Source organism: Balearica regulorum, chromosome 1, assembly GCF_011004875.1.
Source record: "Balearica regulorum gibbericeps isolate bBalReg1 chromosome 1, bBalReg1.pri, whole genome shotgun sequence".
Lineage (NCBI taxonomy): Eukaryota > Metazoa > Chordata > Aves > Gruiformes > Gruidae > Balearica > Balearica regulorum.
Genome location: NC_046184.1, coordinates 163,350,720 through 163,373,537, shown reverse-complemented (window position 1 = coordinate 163,373,537; position 22,818 = coordinate 163,350,720). Strand labels below are relative to the sequence as shown.

At 37.9% G+C, this 22,818-nt stretch overlaps 1 protein-coding gene across 3 annotated transcripts in view; it reads left to right on the top strand.

Moving 5' to 3' along the window:
- Positions 1–22,818, top strand: part of GPC5 (glypican 5) — a 791,319-nt gene that overhangs the window by 430,244 nt on the left and 338,257 nt on the right. For all 3 annotated transcript variants that reach the window (XM_075741505.1, XM_075741501.1, XM_075741508.1), the window contains exon 7: positions 21,880–22,042. In XM_075741505.1, coding sequence (XP_075597620.1) covers positions 21,880–22,042 — 163 coding nt within the window. The remainder of the gene's footprint in view (positions 1–21,879; positions 22,043–22,818) is intronic.

Sequence of the window (22,818 nt, the reverse complement as noted above, 5' to 3'; positions counted from 1 at the left end):
CCAGCCAGGGCTTTGTTTGATCACACCAGTGACTATTATTTAATGACATTTTTTATTGTACATATGCCATTAAGTAAGAAAGAACTAACTACTTAATACATTGATAACTGCATTTTATTTTTCTCTATTGTTAACTTATGATTTAACCATCAAACATATGAAATATATTTAGAGAACTACTTAGAGTTAATTGATAGCCAAAGCTTTTAGGAACTGATGTGAGCACGCCAGAAGTTTAGGAAACATTTACCTTAAGCTACATCTGTTAAATCCCTGTGTAGGAGGGAAGGGAAGTAATCTATAGTAAATGTTAGGAATCCCACTGTGAGACAAATTGTCCAATTAGTAGATAGAAGAATAAATGTATAGCCACCGTGCTCAGAAGTAGAAAGCAGACTTTCTTGTATATTATTACATCTTCAAAATGGTCTTAATGCACTTTGATGCTTAAAGACATTGCTTGGACTGCTTAGGAATCATGTAGCAGAACCTGTGAGTGCATCCTCTCACATACATTTTCTAGAGTCCAGTGTAATAAGCTTGGGGAGAAGATTGCATCCCTAGAGCAACAAAGGCAAAGTGGTCTGTCCTGGAAGCAAACACTTAAGCCTGCCTTACTTTGCAACATCTGCCATAAATGTTCCACCTAAAGGATGCCATACAGCTAGAATTAATACAAAGAAAAGTTAAAAGTAACGGTTACGGAATGCGTCTTCCAAAAGCAGATAGGGCTGGAATCATAAAGCTCTGAGCAGAGAAGTAGAGGATCCATTATAAAAGTCAGGAAAGGCAAAACCTAGACTTTTAGAGCAAGTAAAACCTGAGATCTTTAGTTTTGTTTCAACAATGTGCTAATTCTGGAACTCTGCCTGTATTTCCCCAAGGAATGTGAAGAGCTAGATATGGATTAGACCTGAATCCTTCATTTGAACCCTATCATCCTCTACTTGCAATGATAAGAGCTCAATTTCATTAATGCGGGCAGAGGAGGGGAAGTTGATAATGAAATTCTACTAAACAAAGAATTGTATAATTTTTTTTCTTTCATACCAACTGCAAACAGTTGGCCTTTTAAGGAAGTCACACCCTCACAGAAAATTTGTACAAACAAAGCTAAGTTTAGAGAACCAATTTTTTTTAGGTAAGGAACAAATCTACCAGGCTGCATATGCCAAGAATATTTTGCAACAACCAGAGAAAAGAGGGTTGAAACAAGTAAACCTTTAAACACCTGACTTGGACAGCTATAACTTGGCCTACAGACCCAGAAACACAGTTACGATATTATTTCAAGCATAAGCAACTTTTTTTTTTTCTTTATTTCTGGAAAGTGTAACGAGACTAGTATTTCAAGATGTTTTGTGAATCTTTGAAATCTTTGAATGAATTTGTGCTGAATACCTGTAGGTTTATCTTTCTTATATTTGTTTTGGTAAGACTCTATCTAAGAAACTTAGGAACCACAGAAAATTATCTTTTACATCCATATCTTCCTTTCTTTTCCATTTTATTAAGCTGAGTCACAGAGTTGATCTGGTCCATGCATCAAAGAGTCTCTCAAGCTATCCAACTAAAGAAAATGAGCTTGGATGTTTACTTATTTTATAGCCTTGAATCATTAGCAATACTGTAAACTTACTTACTTAGCAATAAGGGAAAGATCTTATTAATTTAATTTTGCTATGCATATGCCAACTATCTGATGTCATGATTAGATGAGTTATAAGCAGAGATTTTACTTTAAACTTTATGGTGAAATGACTTGTGAAGTTGGTCTGAATCTATACGTAGATGATAACTGACAATGCCATATCTTTGGGCAATAATATAATATCTTTGCTAGAAACAAGTGCTAGAACTCATTTGGAATAGTCTTGTTGAAAAGTCATATGTCAGGGTTTAATTTCAAGTTGATTTTACAGAGGTGTTTTTTTTTTCCCATCATTAACAACTCATTTCTAGTGAAGAATAGACATATAGTAAAGAATATAGACAAAAAAATTGTCATTACCAAACTATGCAATACATAATTGTTTCACATTAAAAAGAACTATGAAAAGTTTAATTTCACATAAGGCTAAAATGTAGACTGAAATACAAATATATCCTTTGGACCTCTGTAGTAAGTATGATCTACTCTTCCAATATTTACACTTTAATTAGTAAGGTAGTGGGTCTTCTCAAAACGATATACCAAATAAGTTATTAATTCTAAGTCTTAACTGGCCAGATCATAACCCTAATTTATGCTGACTTAGTGATCTGTACCAAATAGTACATAGTCTAGATTTTGCTTGGGAAGTAGGAAAAAAATGGTGAGATTATGTTCCAGAGGAAAAGAGAAGCTTTTAGAACTCTAGCATTAATTTATGCCATATGTTTTACTGTTCTTTAAACAAAGAGAGGATAATGATTCCTCTCACACTAAGTGACAATACAGCAAGAGTGATGATTTGTATCAAAACTGGTTTAAACCAATAGAGGTATATTGAAGCATGGGCAGGGGCAGGGCTAGCCACCATATAGCCATTGACACATGACAGACTTGCTAACAGTTTGTATAAACTCTTCAGAAATACAGTTTTGTATATGCATTTCATCTTGAGGGTCAGGCCTTGAGCCCTTGTTTGTTTCTTTATGTTAGTTAGGGAAAAAGAAACGGAAAAAATACTTTTGAATTTGAATCTCAACATGTATGGAAACAAGTATAGAAAGTAATTGCTCTGTGGAATGAAGTCTGAAAAATCTCTAGAGGTCAAGCCAAGGAAAAGGTAATGTGCCTCACAAAGAATGGCCATTTTTCTGATGTTGACTTTGTACTCTAATGTTATATTTGCTGATGTACACAGAACTCTAATCGTAGAACTTGCACAGCCTGCTGACTAGATATGTGTATCTGCTGTGATACAGCCATTCTTCAGGGTTTTGTTCACCTTCCCTAAGGGGTAGATCTCCCCTCACCCTGAAAAAAAATTAAACAGGAGGTGAGAATCTAAATGTTTCCCCTGTTCAATTTTTGTTTGCCTCAGAAACACCTAGGCTGCATCGACACTTCAAACTTTCTCAGGTTTCCAAATGAAGTTTTGTGCATTTGTGAAGTTGTCTGACACTGAAGAACTTTGTGGCTACCACAAAGCTTTGCTAATGCAGATACCAAAATAAGACATGTCTCTGCATAACTGTCCTGGAAAGCTGATTTTAGCAAGTGTTCTCAGAGACTGATGAACGCACATGGACCAAGAGTGAGGTGTCCTAAAAAATGTGAATGCAACTGCCTTCCTTATGTCAGAGGTTGTCAAATCTGCTGCAACATCATGTCCCCAGGTCCAGCCGGTACCAAAGCTGAGCATTCCCAATACACAAATGTGCATATACACACAACAGGGCTATATGCAACATATCAACATAGATTGAAAACACAGTGCTCATGTAAACACAAACCGCACCAATTGCCTGATCCTGGTCACTTCTCTGACCGGTCAGGATGAAAGCCTATTAATGGAAAATACATACATATCTTTGTGTGTGTGTATGTACAATGTGCCTCCAATAACTGGCCTTTGGACAGGTAGCCTATCCACTAACTGACCGTGGATCTTTGGTCGCCCTGGTTGCTGCCACTTGGGCGTGCTACCACACCCCCAAGCTCACAGCCCCACTCCTGCTGCTGGTACAGATGCCGTTTGCATTCCCAGACACACAGACTGGGGATCCCTTCAGTAACTACCCTTAGACACTCATCACCTACCCAGCAGCCTCGGATCATCTAGTCTCTAGTGGTTTCACACACCAACAGGAATATGCAAATGCCCTCCTGGCCCCTCCACTAGCCAGACCCTCTGATCTCTCCAGTACCCAGCCCAGACTTATGTCTGTTTCAATACATGGCTCCCAGGCTTCCTATCTGAATCTTGAACTAGTCTAGTCCAGCAATCACACACTGACATATGGACACACACAATATCAATGCACTCTAGTGCCTCCAGTTGCTAGCATCGTGGACACATGGACCTGTGTGACTGATGGTCCCCACATCAGCAGCTGGCACTCAGATCATAAAACATGCACATACACACAGACTGTAGAGTCTCTCACCCTAAATAGTAGTTTGAGATGGAGTTAAATGAGAAGACAGGGCAGGCTGTGCAGGTCACATATAGGGCATGACCAGACAAATGTACAGACAAGACCCTGTTTACAAATGACTGGCCCTTTTCATCCCTTTATCCATTTATTTTCCTGTGCTTGTTCCTCCCCAGATCCCCTTGATCTCTCCCTTTCTCCGTCTTTGGTTCTTCCCATAAGCATCCCATATTAAGTTGTGTACAATCCCCAAATGCTCTTCCTCTCCACCCCATAATGTCTCCCACATCCCCTAGGAAGTAACCCCTTCAGTCGGTGAAGTGATCCATGGAGATCCTCCCCCACTGAGTTAGGGTGACAGATGTCCCCCAGCCCATGGCGATGAGGCTTTTATGGGAGGGCTGGGACAGAGGCTCATCTCTAACTGGCTTATTTGAGTTCCCTTCCAGTCATTGTGTCTCTGTGCGCCTTCGTATTGGTGGAGATGAGCATTTAATCACATATTCTAAACACCTTTTAACATCAATCTGAGAGAAGAAGCTACTACTCTTTCCTTTCTTTCCCCTCAAATAACAATTTCATGATTAAAGTACTATCCTGCAAGGTGAGAGATCCTAGTTCAGTTTCTCCCAGTGAAAGTGCCTTTACATCAAAGCTACAGGATCTTTGAGGAGGAAGAACTTTATTTATCCTTCAGTGAATATAACTTTCAGATCTTTAACTATGAAGTTACAAATCTGTGATTTCTCTTCAGCACTTTAGACCCATAAAATATTAAGAATTCATTCTTCACTGATGCATTTTTGTAAGAATAGCTTGAGAACATGCCTTCCTTTTTCTTAATGAAACTAGACTATAGCATAAGAGTTAGGGCAATAGAAGAAAAGGTGGGCATGAATCACTGTGGACAGGAAAAGGGCTTCAGTCTGAATCTCTCACTTCTTTCATGAAAACCCTAATAATTAAGGTATGATATGACAGAAAATGAGCAATATCTGATCATCTATTGACAGAAATTTAAGGAAAGGTGAGACATGTTAATTCCTGGTTTCTAAGCCGTTATTTAGAATCACAGAGTCACAGATTGGTAGGGGTTGGAAGGCACCTCCGGAGATCATCTAGTCCAACCTCCTCGCTAGGGCAGGATCACCCAGAGCAGGTTGCACAGGATCCAGCCGGGTTTTGAATATCTCCAGAGGAGACTCCGCAACCTCTCTGGGCAGCCTGTTCCAGTGCTCTGTCACCCTCAAAATGAAGTTTTTCCTCATGTTGAGATGGAACTTCCTGTGTTCCAGTTTGTGCCCATTGCCCCTTGTTCTGTCACTGGGCACATTCAATTTTAAAATTTTAAATTAAAACATTAAATTTTTAAAAGATATAAGGAGAAATGGGAATACAGAAATCTAGAAATTAAACATCAGACTTAACATTTTTATATATTTTGACCCATATTTTGTCAAAGGCATTCTGTATTTTTCTACGTTAATACTTGATCTCTTAATGATTCTCATTTCTACATAAATTTACATTACAGTACCATGCAGAAATGAATGCATTGCAATAATGAAATCCTTTTCAGGTTAAGTGCAATATATATATTCTACTAGCATTTGAAACAAAATTCAAATTCCATTTGTCATATCCCCATAGCAGCTAGGACATGCACATATGTAATTGGATTACAATAAATTGAAAAACACCCAAAGTGCCTTACAAAAACTCTTATGATGTTTGTTCTAGGCTTTAACAATTATTTCTTAATTTTGTATTAAAGTCTTTAATGCTATAAATTCATACTTCCCATAAAATGAAAAATTTATAACTAACTGCATTGAATAGGAGTTTCTAGTATTTTCCCAATTAGAGGCTCTATGTGAGAGAAAATACAATACAATAAACATGGATCATCTCAAAGGAATTAAAGATTGTTTACGTTTCATAAAAGCTTTAGAATGCTGACTCATCTATTTCTGATGCTTAGCTGCTGACAGTCTTTGTGTGAAATATTTCTGATACGAGGAAAAGAATTCAAAGCTTATTGTTGCTGTGCTAAGGAAATGCATAAAATTTGCCATAAAAATCTATATTAATTGTAAGGAAAAAGAATAAAACAAATTCTTTTGTAATTTACTGTCAGTTAGAACCTTAAAAATATTTTTTCTCTATCTTTGAGACAGTAGGAAGACTGCCATCAAATGGCGGACATTTACTTTCCTTCCTTTCTGATTGATCCCTTCACCAGACTTTCAAGGAAGAAATGATCACACTCCCCTGAGAGGACTTAGTATTCTATCATGTCATAGTTACAGTTTTTCCAGTTAAATGCTAAGGTTTCTCATTTTCACTGTATTCTTTCAAATGGTCACCCCCTCCTTTCATTTCCTTGAAGGAGAGTAATTTCTGCCAGAATGAGGTTTTAGTGCAAGAATTCAGGGGAAAAAAAAAATCAACCCTCTGTGGAGTATGTAGTGCCAGCTAATACCCTCCCAAAATCAGTAATGCATATGTCCATGAATTCTTATATGGTTTATTTTAGGATGAGGTCAGTCTTCTGAAGGTGCTTGCTTCTTTCCATTGACTATAAAAGGTCTAGTGACTTGAAAAGGTGACAAGTACCACTTAACTAGCCTGCAGATGTCTAAATTGAGTAGACAAATCCTACAATGGAAAAAAAAAATAAGAATAGATTTCATTCATGCAAAGATGCTTGGGTTTTTTTCAAAACTGAGAGTATGAGCAGGGAATCTGACTTGTGACTTCAGTAAACGTATTTCAGTTAACTTCAGGCTGAGATGAATTACTCACTGGACCTGTCCACCTTTCTGCAGACACAGATGCCTAAGTTTAGAATGTTAACGCTACATGAAGTGACTCTCGCCCTAAAAGCTGAAAAGATGCATAAGCAGTTTTTGTGACTTGCATGACCCCTCAGTCTTCACCTTATTCGTCAGTTTAAGACTACCCTAGGGCATCTTTGAAAAGCTCAGGTAACTGAATCAATTTTCTAGATGGTACTTAGTGTAAATGCTGCCTATTTTCTAGTTGTTTTGAGTGTTTTTTAATAACTAAGTTGTTCATTAGATGTGATTTAAACGTTGATTTCTAAGTTCTAAAAAAGAGGAACATGTGCACTAGATTCATATGTCAGTGAATGGTATTGCTGGATTGATTCTGTTTTTCTGCACTGTTCTTGGAGATTTGAAGGTTTCCCGTGATATCTCCTATGTAGGTGATCAGTGAAGAGGGGTGATTATGAATAAGCAGCACAATGGCAATATTTAATAACTGTGAGCACATGGGCTAACACAATACAATGTACTGCTGAAAAAGTAATCTGATTTCCAAAGTAATCAAAACTGTCTGCAATCTATGCACTATTTATTTCACTTTAAAAAGAAAATAGTCCTTTAAAGTCTTCAAATAACCTAAACAGTAAAATAGTTATCATAATGGAAAGCCTGAGTTTGCATGTACATATAAAAGGATTCAGAAAAGACAGACTAATATACCTGAAAGTTTTTTGTGTGCTAGCTATAGAAGTACATGTGCCTTATAAATATTTATGTGGGTTCAAAGCCATCTGTCAACAATTAAAGTATATGTCACGTTTAATAACATAGTCTGCATAGATTAGGATTACTATAATTAGACTATTGCGCACATATTACAGCTGCAAAATGGATGAGCCAGGCTTTCTTAGGAATTTCAAAAAAGGCTTCTTCTATTTGATAATATTCTGCATGGTATTTGATTGCATCTGAATAAGTAATGTTGCAGAGAAATAGCATAGGCAGCTACTTGAACTTGAAGCTAGCTGTTCTGAGAAAAGTTATAATCTTATCACATATACAAAGACTCAACAGGATCTAAAGAATAGTTCTATCAAACCTTTCTGAGAAGGCTCTGATTGTAAATGGTCCACTTCTTTATGCACCAAGAAAGCTGTTCTCAACTAATATGTGTCCCCTCCTCCATCACTTCCATACTTCAAGAATACCTTAATTCTCTTGAAGATTTTGAAAAACAGGCATGATGCATTTTGACAAGACTAGGCAATAGCAACTATTTTAAGAATGGTTTGGAGGCAAAGAGGATTTAAAAATACAGCCCTTCATACATAACTCTCAATTTATGCAAAGCAGCCTTGCTACACAACGAGCATAACCAGAGGACTATAGTTATATAGAAGTCATGAAAATAAATGACAACTCAAAAATGGGGACAGGGGGAAAATTGTGTGGCAGGAAGGCCTTGTTTTAACCTCATTGAGAATTCACTTTCCTTCTGAAGAGTGCCAGCACACAATCTCAGCGACTGGAAAACTTTCAGTCTAAGGCTTAAGTGGGGCATAAATGATGTACTAGAGTTTACACTAGCTTTCTGTCTGAAGGATATATGTTGGAAATGAAAAGAAGATGTATAGGACCTTAAGAAAAATGGTAAATAATGCAGAAGACTCCAGATGTATGTTTGGCTGTGGTGTGTTTTGTGGCAAACTCTTATTATAAGATTTGGCCCGACAAAGTCACAGATAAGGACTGGTGGTATGCTTTTTTAATTGCTACTTGATCTCACTAACCTAAGAAGATTCCTGCTAATTAATTATTTCAAGGTCCTGCTTAATTTGTTTGTACTGGGGATGTGTGTGTTTATTTTTGCGTAGAGAGTCCCTCCCAACCAAAACTGTGCTATAGACAACATTGTTATAGTCCATTGTGATATAAATGAATACTGAAGGGTTTTGTTTCATAGTAATTGAGTTCTGTATTAAATTTTATAGCTGCCTACTCCCACATCATCTTCTAGATCAATTTAAAATGCTCTGATCTAAGGAAAAAGTACATGTGCAGCTGCTGAAGAGGGAGATGTATTTTTAATGCTTACATTTTGTTAAGTATAAGGGACCATTTTTAACTTGTATTATCTACAGAATAATGGCTAATACAAAAGTAAAGGTTTCCTTCTACTTTCTTCTTGTATTTAACTTGGTTTCAAGTGTTTCTGGGAGTGTACTAGTTTTATAAAGATATCCTGAGTTTGCAATATATTTTTTTTCTTGCCGAAAGGCTTTTACCGTTTGTTTAGAAACATATAAAATTCTGTCATAATGAGATTTGATGTCATACTTTGTTGTTAATAATTTAGTGATAACTGTACATAAGATTCTTTCAGTTCTCTGAGTGCATAAATCATCTCTGGTAGCACCTTTTGTTATCTGTATATGCCTCAGTTTTATTGGAGATAGCTGAAGTCTACATAAAGTATTATTCTGTAATCTCTTTTCTAGACCTAGACACTATAAGGATAAGAGATTTACATGCAGATAGATTAGGAAAAAAAAAATCCGTATTCCTGATTAAGTGCAGGCCACAAGTCTTTTGTGGACCTACCATCTACAGCAGTTCTTAGTTGGTAGATAGAAGTGCCTTCCTGTCATTTGTGTGAAATTTCTGAAATGCTGAGAACCCCACAAACACATCTCCCAGCCCAGCTGACTGTTGGTCTGAGCTGCTCACTTCCACTCTTCTGCTGTGGAGATCAATGGGGTATATGCATATCAAGTCTACCTTTCATATGCCACTTGCTGTTGTAATTAATTTTCTTTATGTGTTACCCAGGGCTAAAACTAAGATGTCTCCTCAAGGAATTAAAAGATTCACTATGTCCTGTTTGTCAATAATCTGTTGATTATTCCCTGTTGTGTGCTAGGCACCAATGATAATGGTTCCTCTAATCTCTAACTGATTGTACTGATAAACCATGGGTGAATTATTTCACAATATCATCATCAGTTGACAGAGAACTGGCTTTAGAACTATTCATTAACTTCATGACTTATTGATATAACTGAACTATGTCACACAGAATACCTGTCAGAATAACTCAGCTGCATAGAACCTGGAAATTAGTATGATTTAAGATGGCTTGATATGTGAACAGAAATAGACTAATTTACTTCTTTCTGACTCTTTTTATTTCCTGCTGCAATATTACATTAGTCCTTTTCTTTTCATAAAAAATAATTGGAGAGATACAAAGTGGACATGACTGCATTGTGAGATCCTCTCATATATGAGACAGGACAATGGAGTCTGTCTTAGGAGGAGCCAGCACCCCTCATATCTGCATCCTCCATATAATGTTTTGTTAACATTCATGGTCCCAATGAGTTTGTCCAAATTCTAACATCAAATTTTGAAATGAGTGATCTTTTTTTGTATCGTTGGACAATCAGCTTCTATTTCATTTAAACAAACATATTGCTTCCCTTGCTTCTTGATCTTCTGTTTCTTCACAAAAATCTGGATAAGTGATAACTCTGAAAATGCCATAAAACTGTAGAAAGAACTTCAGCTTTTGAAAGTGACAAAAATTAATTCTGTAACTGCTTCCTTAATATATCCCTACTTTCTTCCAGGCTATGTTTTTATTTTCCAAGCTCTAAGCAGCTTCATCATTACTGTGTGTTAAACACACACAGTGCCTCAGTTGAATGGAACATACTTTTGATCTGTCACAGGAGCTTTTCAATTTATAAAATGGTGTATGTGAGGCTCAATTATCATGTCAAAATAGAAAATAATTTCTTTCTCAAGCTGTATACAATAATTAAAAAAGGATTTTTAAAAGTTACTCAATAACCTAAATTAATGTGCAAAGAGCTCAAGCTGACCAAAATTCAGTCAGTTCTTTGTCTGAGGGGAACTGAATAATTCTATTTCTTGGAATTTATTTGTTCATTTTTCATACTACCAAATAATGGTATAGATAAAACAGAAGCTTGAGGATTTTTTTTTACTTTAAGGCATTATTCTGTGCTGTGTGCTACAATGAGGAAAGTCTCATTGAAAGCTTAGTCAGCTCACAGGGCTTTCACGGAATTTTTAAAGCCAGGAGCAAAGGAATTACATCTTAGCAGCAGGTTTGGATGTCTTTGACTCCCCAGGTCAAACTACCAGAACTGATTTCCAATTGAATCAGCTGTGGCTAGCTTTTGGCAAAATTTTACAGCAAAACTGCATACCTTATGAGATGCCTTAATTGTTGTGCACCCTTTCTCAACAGTATTAAATTTTAGGATTCATATAGCCATATATCTACTCATATCTGAACTGGTCTTTCTTACCAATAGAGAGAAATAGATGGTACTAGAATGCAATCCACCTTGTCCTATAGATAAGCCTAAAGCATGTCAGAGGAGGAGATTCCTGTTTCTTTCTGCTGACAAGAAGATATCAGGATGAGTAGCTCAGATGTAAATACCTATAATTCATTGACATGATTCCTATCCAACTATCGGGAAGCTCTTCCTTCTGATTCCTAAGTTTGTGTTTGAATGATATAGCAGAAACAAAGGCATGGTTACTAACATTCAAACATCTTCTTAAAGGCAATATTAGCCCTGCTGTTAACTTAGTCTTCATGGATTTTACACAGCAGCTCACTCCAAAGTCCACTCACATGAGGTCTGGAAATGTTATCAAGGGAAAGAAGAAAGTAGCTTTATCATGCTGCTGGTGGGTAAGAGAAAGCTGTGTGTGAGTCAGCACTGCTGGTGAGTCACCTCCACTGACCATCCACTGAACTACATTCACTGAAATCAGGTCTCTGGAAAAACTACCAATTTATCCACTCACAAAAGGCTAGCAATAGGGAATGTAATATACCTCTAATAATCTGGTAATAATTTTGCTCATGATGCGCTGAGTACTGTAATACAGCTTTTTCTGTAACGTCTTCTGAACAGCCTACCAGATGAAATGTCAAGTAACATCTTGTTCTTATAAAGTGAAAAGCATTCCAGAAGACATTGATATTTTTGAAATTCTTCCTTTAACTGGCTTAATATCATGCCCTTTCACCTGCAGATCTGTGAAGTATAAGGAGAAATGAGATGAAATAGTTCGTCTGCAATTTTCATTATCCGTCATGGTGTTTAATTCACTTCAGCTGCAACTTTAGTCTTATGTTTTCACTGATACTGAGAAGAAACTAGGGTTTAAAGATCATTAACTCTTAACTAACAATCCATGTCATAAAAATGAGGGAATTTCTAAGCTCAGAATTACCAAAGACTAGAAATACAGAGATGGACAAGTGATGTAGTATAGATAATTCGCTGTAGAACCCAATCCTAGCTTATTTCTCAGCAGTGATTTTATATAAATATGTATTTAATTGAAGCATTAAATACATATTTTATTCTTTAAAGAATAAAATAAATTATTAAAAGAACAAAATCAACATTTATTGTTTCCTACTGTTATTATTTTTATTACTAAGGAAAAGCCAGACTAATAACTGATTGATACAGTTGTCAATACAAACCAGAGCTAATGTTCAGGTACTCATGTCCACATACATGAATTCTTGCAGGTTGGTGAATTCTCTTCCATTCCACAGCTTCCTTGGTATGCTTTGGGGTATTGAGGTTGCATGGCAAGATTTCGGTAGTGGGGGCCTACAGGGGTGGCTTCTGTGGGAAGCTGCTAGAAGCTTCCCCCATGTCCAATAGAGCCAATGCCAGCCAGCGCCAAGATGGACTCAACACTGGCCAAAGCCATCAGCAATGGTGGGATAACGTGGTTAAGAAGAGGATCTGTGGCACGACCCGTGGCCCCGTGGAGAGAGGAGCCCATGTTGGAGCGGGTCTGCTGGATGAACTTGTGACTCCGTGGGAGAGACCCACACGGGAGCAGTTGGTGAAGAACTGCAGCCCATGGGAAGGACTCATGTTGGAGGAGTTGGTGGAGGACTGTCTCCTGTGGGAGGGAGACCAGGCTGGAGCAGGGGAAGAGTGTGAGCAGTCCTCCTCCTGAGGAGGAAGGAGCAGCAGATACAACGTGTGATTGACTGACCACAACCCCCATTCCCCGTCCCCCTGTGCTGCTGGAGGGGTGGATGTAGGGAAAATTGAGAGTGAAGTTAAGCCCAGGAAGAAGAGAGGGGTGGGGGGAAGGTGTTTTAAGATTTGGTTTTATTTTCTCATTTTCCTACTCTGATTTGATTGGTAATAAATTAAATTAATTTTTCCCCAAGTTGAGTCTGTTTTGCCCATGATGGTAATTGGTGAGTGATCTCTCCCTGTCCTTATCATCTCGATCCAGAAGCCTTTCATTATATTTTCTCTGCCCTTGTCCAGCTGAGGAGGGGAGTGATGGAGTGGCTTTGGGGGGCACCTGGTCTCCAGCCAGGGAGAATGCATCGCATTTGGTTTTTTCTCTTCTTTGAAAAACTGTCCTGTGTAAGGAAAGTCATCAGATTAGTTGAAACTGGCTGAGTTCAATATATGTAATTATGATTAACTCTCAATGTGATTTCATAAGTTCTAGTTAGCCCTGAAAATGTTTGGTTTGAAACTTTTTTTCAGAAAATGTAATTTTTAATTTGTAATCAGCATTATTTATCACAAGTAATTGGGTCTTTATTCTTGCTAGTAGTACATTTAGAGAGAGAAAGAACATACAAAGAAATCATGACATTTTCCATTTTATAGCTATATCATCCAGTTAATGGTTGGGATCCCATTGTGATTTTGTCCACTTGGCCTCATTGTGCTAGGACCTGTGTTGTTACCAAAGAAACAAACAAAAAAACTTAAGGGCTGGCTAAAAGAATGAAGAATTCACTTGGATAATTTTTTTTTTAATTACTTCTTTTCTATAAATCTCATTTTAGACACCTGTCTTTGCTCATTTGAATAGCTCCTTGTTTTCAGTTGGTTCTGTTGACCAGGATTATGGTTCATTTTCATGTACACAGATGGCTGGAGCCATTCCAGCTGCTCAGTGTCCATTGGCCTCCAGCTGCTGCTCCAGAAGGTCTTCTGCAAAATCTCTATCACATCTCTCTGCCCATGTAGTGCCCCAGGAACTCTAGGCCATCTCAAATGGCACTAGACAATCATGTCCAGAAAATTTAATCAAACCTCTAACATGCAAATTACTACTGAGGACCTTAGACACCTTACAGAAAAACATCTAAATTTTTTGACATCTACACTGAGGTGTATGAATTTTAACCCAAAAGCTACCCAAAATCCTTGGTAAGCTTGTTCAAATGAGCTTTATCTGATCACAGAATGACATGTTATTTAAATCAATCCTTTTATTTATTCTTATTAGAGCTCAATTGTTCATTAAACCACTTGATACTAAGCCATCTAGTGTTTCACATAGTCTATTCTGGAAAGACAGAATTCCATCTTCTGAAGAAGAATGTTATTTCAATCTACTATTATGACAGAAGAAAATGTTATATGTCATATCTATTAGTATCCACCCTTGCCAAGAGAGAAAGGTCTAAAAGTGCACATGAGGACAAGGTAAAGGATAAAACTATTTGCAAATTATCTGAAAAATTATTTGTAATGTCCAGTGGAGGAGGTTATACCAATACCCTTCAGAGGAATACAGTGAAACAGGTAAACAGAGAAGAACAGTCAAATAAAAAATCCAAGCAGATTCATGGCTCTGAAGAACAGATATTGAAGCTGCTCATACTATAGCTTTAGAAATATTTTAAATGAGATTTTACTGGTGATGTGTTTTGTTTGTTTGTTTGTTTTAATGTATATGTTTCCCTTTCATTATTATTATAATCTCTTTCTGCTTGTAGCTATGCTGTCTTCATGGATGGGTGAAACGGGCAAAGAACATTAGTCTCTAAACAGTAATCATATATAATGTGACTTTGTTCTTTTATTTTAGCTACCTAGACAGAAAGAAGAGCACAAGCTATTATTCTGGGGTTTAATTTTGCTCTCATTTGTTATCTTAGAAATGCCTGACTTGTTTACTTAATTTTCTGAGTATGATTTAAATGTATAGTCAGCTGTTAGCAAGACATGCATTTTTTAAGGCCAAAAAACCCTAAATATTTTTTAAACAAATCAAGTTGATAGTGTGCATAATTGTGCTAGCAAAGATTGTACCCAGGGACACGAGCCAAGCTTCTGCTCCTGTGTTCAATTGGAACCAGTAATAGCTGGAAAGAACAGAAATCGCTCATTACAGAACTCATGTGAGAACCTGAACTGAGGGAGTTTGGATCCAAAATGCACTCCCAGTTCTAAAGCAAGGTTTTTACAGCACAGAAGATTGTCTTTAATAATGTAACAAATTAGGAAAAGGATATTTGTTGAGGTACAATTACATTTAGGAGCTGTATCTATATTGCTAAATAAGAAGAGGATCAAGGTTGAAAGCACGCACTACTTCATGTCCCCAGTGTTTACAATAAGAGATTTGCCTTAGGGAGAACTGGTTGGAATAATCCAAACCAGATGTAAATTACAAAGACTCAGAAATGTCAACATTCAGTATCTATTGTCCTATCTCATTCCCCGGTTCTCTTTTATTCAGCACTGTAGACGTCCCCAAAAGTTGTATTAAATAAAATTACTCAGGGACTGCAAGCGTCCTACTTCCACAGCAGAATAACCATATCCAGGCTGCCTGCTGGGAACAGTCCCTAGACGATGCTAAGGCTCAAATCGGGTCAAGCATTTCTGCGGAGTGCTAGTAGTTTGGGTCAGTTCAAATGGCCAGGAAGCATGATAATGATGGGATAAAATGGACAGTGTATGTTAGTGCCTGGGCCCACAACCTGGCTTTGTTGAACTGTACCTTCCGTGAAAACTATTAGTCATTTCTACCTAATTCAGGAGTTAGCTTTCTGTGAAAATGTTGTTTGCCTAGTAAGTGGTTTTGAATGCTACATAAATAACTACTGAGATATCTGGATTTTCAAGTAGTAGTATAATAATAAGCTGGGGTAATTCCTGTTTCTACTATTCAAGCAGCAGCTATTTTGATCCTGAGGTAGTAAAGGTATATCAAGAAAGCACAAAGACAGGTTAGAGCTGTGTGGTGCAGTGCTGGCCCACAGCCACCTTACTGGTTCTTGCTTGTGTTAGTGGGCAGAATGAATGTCTATTTCCTTATGTGTTCAGATGAGTTGGCTTAGACCGGAGAGAAATATTGTGTTGCTTCCATCAGAATTTCAGGATGCTGTTTGGTTGGTGATTTTATGGAGTGGAATGAGTCTGCAGGCTTGAAATGCAGAGTTTTAGCCCTTGATCTTGGGCAGAAAGCAGTGGGTTTGACATAGCAGTGCTTGTACTTTCTGCGTCATCTCAGGGATGTAAAGGCTATAGCTGATTAGAAATCTCATTCTCTCTTTGAAAATTTCACTGAAAAAGCAAAAAAATTAAAAAGGGGCTGATGTACTTCACACAAAACTACAGCTTTTGTAGTTTGTTCTAAAAAAACACAGGATACTATCATGAGGGACTAAAAGAGTTGTAATACTAGTTATCTAAATACTGGTCTCCAATATAAGCTGGACTTCTAATTTAGAACACACTTTTTTGTTACGGATCTTTTCAATTATTGGAAGTGAAACCCTGCAGGAGATTCTGGCCTACAGAGTCATGAGTAGTTTTTAAATGAGATCACTAAAGAGAAACGCTGTATTTTTAAGTATTCAGATATGTAATTGTAAGGACAGGAATAAACTTTAGCATAGTTTATTCCTCTCATTTGAAAGAGGTCAAAATAGTCATACTTCTAGAAATAATTCTTCTAGTTTGATTTGATTAGGTAAATTGGATTCAGTGCTGGGATCCTTTGGGATTCCCTCCACAAGTACTTACAATATGCACATAAATGAAAGAGAGGAAATACTATGACTGAGCTTAGTTCACATTGACTGCAACAGAGTATCTTCAAGATATTTTTATTGAAAAAGAATGAAATAAAATTAATAGAAAATCAATGTTTCTCCTGAAGGTATATGATGGGTAAGATAAGTAAATAGGATACTAGATTTTTGTTGAAAGAGAACCAATATCCCATCAGTTTCAATAGTGTCAACATAAGTTCCCTTGCCTTACAGTGTTCATCACTCATGAGAGATGAAATCACATGTAACTTCTTGCAAGCACAGAAAGTAAAACAGTCTTCTCATTTAAACCAGATTTACTTACTTGAATTCATAGATTTTTGAGAACCAGAAGGGACCATTTTGCTTATTTTGTCTAACCGCCTGCATACCCTATCCTTCAACCTCTCAATTAATTCATGTTTTAAGATCAAAAACTGTTTAATCCAGAATATACATATTTTTTAAGAACCTAACCAGAACTGTCAATAAATTATTTTGTTATAGAACAACCTTTGTGGTTTTTTTTAAATGTATGATATTGATAATATAGATTTGTTTGATTCATTTGAATGTGTAAATAAAAGGTTTTGATGCATTTGTTATTTTCATATGCTTTGGCCTGCTACACAAATCTGTGAAATATGTTTTTGCCATGCAGGTGCTTACAAGGCTGGTTAAATAAATTCTTGAGGGTTTTTTGGGTTTTTTTCCTTTGTTTTTGGGGTTTTTTTTGATGCACTAAAGGATGAGCTCCTTGGTTAAAAACAAAAGTGACTTTTTTTTCCTTTTTAACCACTGTAATAGAATTCACTTCTGTGCCATCCTTTCTGAACAGAGGAAACAAGAACTGGATTTAGTACTAATATAACATCCTTAATCTGACTTAGCATTCCTATTTCTGTCCCCAAAGATATCCCATTAAATTTTTTGGCTAGAACACTACTCTTGATAATTCATAGTCTGCTGGCTATCCAGGACACCCACAATTATTTTACAGAACAGAATATTTTATCTTCTAATATGCATGTAATACAATATTTAGACTTGCAAATTTACATTTGTCTGTATTTTATTATAGTATGTGTTTAAAAATTCATTCCATTGCCTGGCTTACCAGATGACGTATCTTCTCAGGCAATTTGTTGCTTCTCTTTGTTATTTAGTAGTTGTCCAGTTCTTGTACCACTGAAAGATTTATCATTACCATTTTGTGGTTTAGGCTGCTTTTCAGGTCATTGATAAAGATCTTAAATAATCTGGAAAAATTACCAGACTCTATAGGACTGTACAACAAGCATACATTCTTAGTGATAATTTTCCTAATTATGCTTACACTCAGATTTGTCAGGAAGCTTCAAATAATACCTTTATAGATGCCTTTGCAGCTGTTGTAAGCTGTTCTTTTTTCTTTCTGAAATGTTACATAGTACCAAGTTGTATATTTAAATAATAGACTCTGTAAATACTTTATTACAACAATGTAACTTCTGTCATGCAAACCTGTATTTTCTTTCTAAATGATGAAATTTCACAAAATTTAATAATGGTACTTTTTGGTATTATAACCTTTTTCAGAATTGCTGTGCGTGTCAAAGAAAGTCTTCCACTAAGCCACCAGTGAAAATCCCAAAGGCCTTTTAGGCAATTGGACAGTGAAAGATCTAAGCTGGAGGCCTAGCTTCCCAAAGCTATGTAGGCAAGGTGTGAAGTTGTAGACTCCCAAGGACCTTTCAGTTTACTTAAGCCTGAATCATGCAGCTGTGTACATGTATCACAGTAGTGGTAAGAAAACCCAAATTTTCTCTGAAAATAAAATGCCACCAGCAGTAGACATGGTTTTGATATCAAAATTTTAGTTCAACAATCTTTCTCCAAAATTAAGGGAAAGATCCAGCAAATCTAACCTGAAATATTGGCATGCCTACTGCAGTCTCACAGCACTGGTGACCTAACCCTTGCCATAACTCAGTCATACTAACATGGTTGTCAATAATATTTGCTGCTATTTTCACAGAATCACAGAATCACAGAACAACAGGGGTTCAAAGGGACCCCATGAGATCATCTAGTCCAACCCCCCTCCTAAAACAGGATCACCTAGAGCACATTGTACAGGATCACATCCAGGAGGGTTTTGAATATTTCCAGGGAAGGAGACTCCACAACCTCTCTGGGGAGTCTGTTCCAGTGCTCTGTCAGCCTCGAAGTAAAGAAGTTTTTCCTTATATTGAGATGGAACTTCCCATGTTCCAGTTTGTGCCTGTTGCCCCTTGTCCTGTCACTGGCGCCACTGAAAAGCATCTGGACCCATCCTCTTGACATCCATCCTTCAGATATTTATAAGCACTAATAAGATCCCCTCTCAGTCTTCTCCAGGCTAAACAGACCCAGCTCTCTCAGCCTTTCCTCATACGAGAGATGCTCCAGTCCCCTAATCATCTTTGTAGCCCTCTGCTGGAATCTCTCCAGTAGTTCTTTGTCTTTCTTGAACTGGGGTGCCCAGAACTGGACACTACTCCAGATGTGGCCTCACCATGGCAGAGTAGAGGAGGAGGATAATCTCCCTTGACCTGCTGTCCACAGTTCTCTTAATGCACCCCAGGATATGATCGGCCGCCTTAGCCACGAGGGCACACTGCTGACTCATGCAGAGCTTGTTGTCCATGGGGACTCACAGGTCCTTCTCTGCAGTGCTGCCTCCCTGCAGGTCCACCCTGAATCTGTACTGATGCATGGGGTTATTCCTCCCTAGGTGCAGGACCCTACACTTGCCCTTGTTGAATTTCATTTAGTTCCTCTCCACCCAACTCTCCAGCCTGTCCAGGTCTTGCTGAATGGCAGCGCAGCCTTCTGGTGTGTCAGCCACTCCTCCCAGTTTTGTATCATCAGCAAACTTGCTGACGGTACACTCTGTCCCCTTGTCCAGGTCATTGATTAATATGTTAAATAAGACCAGACCCAGTACTGACCTCTGGGGCACACCACTAGCTACAGGCCTCCAACTAGACTCTGCGCCACTTATCACAACCCTCTGGGCTCTGCCATTCAGCCAGTTGTCAATCCACCTCACTGTCCACTCATCTAACCTACACTTCCTAAGCTTACTTATGAGGATGTTATGGGAGACAATGTCAAAAGCCTTACAGAAGTCAAGGTAGACAACATCTACTGCTGTCCCCTCATCCACCCAGCCAGTCATGCCATCACAGAAGGCTATCAGATTGGTTAGTCATGATTTCCCCTTGGTGAATCCATGTTGACCACTTCTGATAACCTTCTTTTCCTCCACATGCTTAGAGATAACCTTCAGAATGAGCTGTTCCATCACCTTTCCAGTGATGGAGGTGAGGTTGACTGGCCTGTAGTTTCCTGGGTCCTCCTTCTTGCCCTTTTTGAAGACTGGAGTGACATTGGCTTTCATCCCATCCTCAGGCACCTCTCCTGATCTCTACGACTTTTCAAAGATGATGGAGGGCAGCATAACAATAACATCTGCCACCTCCCTGAGGACTCATGGGTGCATCCCATCAGGGCCCATGGATTCAAGGATGTCAATTTTGCCTAAATGATCTCTAACCCGATCCTCCTCGACCGAGTCTTCCTTTCTCCAGACTTTCTCTCTTACCTCCAGAGTCTGGGATTCCTGAGGGCCAGCCTTAGCACTAAAGACTGAAGCAAAGAAGGCATTCAGCAGCTCCACCTTCTCTGTATCCTCCATCACCAGGGCACCTACCTCATTCAGCAGCGGGCCCGCACTTCCTCTAGTCTTCCTTTTGCTGCTGAGGTACTTGAAAAAGCCCTTCTTACTGTCCTTGACATATCTTGACAAAGCAACCACATTTTGAAAGCATGAAACAATTCAGTCTGTTTCAGACTACTTAGTAGCTACTGTCAGGAGGAAAAACATTTGATTATTGAATTAAAGAATCTGAGCCAGTGAAGTTTTGGCCAGTGTAAAGGAGTCTTGCTAGATTGAAGCAAGTGCAATGCACAAGCCTGCTCCAGCTGATATTTTGGACTGGATAAAGTTATAAGAATTCTTAACATTTGTAAGAACCTATTTCTTTAGCTATTATGAAGTTTATATGTATCAGACGTAAACTGAACTGAATCTGGATGGGGCAGAGGGCACATTGTGTGTGTGTGTATATGACAGTCCTACCACTTAGTATTTAAAAAGCTGGATGACATCATTTGTACATTTGATAAGTGAGAGAGATGAATGTTATTCTGCTCAACAGGATGGAGAAATGAGTTAAACTTTGAGATCTCTACCTGTTGTCTTGTAGACAATGCTGGCATCATTGGCCATGCCTATAGTCATAAATAAAAAGGAGCCAGAGACCAAGCTTGTGTACTGGACCCAAATCACCTGCACTGCTTAGGCCAGTATCAGCTATCCCTTTGCTTTGTTTTAGGTCACCCTTATTAGTTCTCCCAAAACAATGCCTGGATGTGATTTGGGAAATAGCTCTCTCCAGGCTAGCGCTGGCTTGAACTGTACTAGCTTGTTCTGCTGCTCCCTGGTCAGGCATTTGATATTGTCCCAACACATACTTTCCTTCAACTTCTACCAGATTCCCATGTGACACACACACAGCATACAACATGCGTGTTTTGCATTCACCAGCACAGAGCTGCAGCACAGCTCTCATGCTATTCCAGACATTTCAGACTGAAAAATCCACACAAAGTAATTGTATCTTAAGGCCATGTGGAAACCATATGGGTCTTGAAAAGATCCAGGGCCAGCTGCTATGTAACATGGATGCTGTCTGTCTGCTCTAAAGGGGATTAGCCTGAAGAAGTGAGCACATGTCCATATGCATTCCAATTGGCCTCTGAGCCAGGAATTGGTGCCTGATGGGTTTTTTATATAGCAATAAAGACAAAGACATTTTGTATTTTTTTAAAATTAAAAATGAAGTATACATCTCCAGATACCACTCCTTTAAATCTGGCTGCAAGCCAGAAACAAAAAAAGTAAAAAAAATCAGAATTCTCATCCTGTGGATCCTGAAGCTTTCTTTTTAAATCAGATAATTACTGTAGAGACATATGTGAAATTTTGAGTACTCACAGAAATTCTCCATCTGTACTGCTAACTTACATATTGTATCTTGTCTTCAGCTGTTGCAGGGCAAATCATTTCCTAAATATGATACATGGGATCTCCAACAAACAGGCAGTGGTGGAGGTGTAGATGAACAAATCAGTGGAGATTGTGATGATGAAGATGGTTGCGGAGGATCAGGAAGTGGAGAAGTCAAAAAAGTCCTGAAAATTACAAACTGTGAGTCCATGATTCTGTTTCCTTCGTGCATTTAAATAGTGAATTGGCATATTTTCCACTAAGAAATACCACTGAATTATCTTGTAAAAGATATGGAAAAGTTGTCTGTATAATGTTTCCAAGATTTACATGAATATGACTGCAATTATAGGATTTCTATGAGCATGGTATGAATATGAGTATCAGTTTCATTGTAACATGTTAATACCTATTTGGCATAGTGTAGACTGACCTCAACACAGTATTTTAGCCAAATAAAAGGTGTTGCAATGACATATCCCTGTGAGTTACTACTTAAACATAAAAGGTTTGGCAGTTAAGCTGAGAGATTATTCTAATTTTTCATAGAACTATGGGAAAATATAAGGTTTAGTTGTGGTAGCTGAATTTCATGGAGCATTATTGGAACCAATGTACTGCAGCCCACTCGACAACAATGCCATTATTACTTCTTACACTTCTTTCTGCTTTTCATACTGTGTGGGGTTTGTTTTTTTTGTTGGTTTTTTGGTTTTTTGTTTGATTGATTTTTTGTTGTGTTTTGGGTTTTGGTTTGTTTTTTTGTTTTGTTTTTTTTTTTTTTTTATTTTATGAACCACATTTGTAACAACTTTCTTCAAAAAAATAATTTGTGTACTTTAGTGGCATGGAACTGTGAGCATGAGCAATTGGATTGAAGCACAAGTAAGTTAACTACTTCCCTGAATCAGGATGTTATTCTACATCTTTTACTTCTCTGTCCAGTGTAGAAATATAGGCAGAGATGATGGGAATAG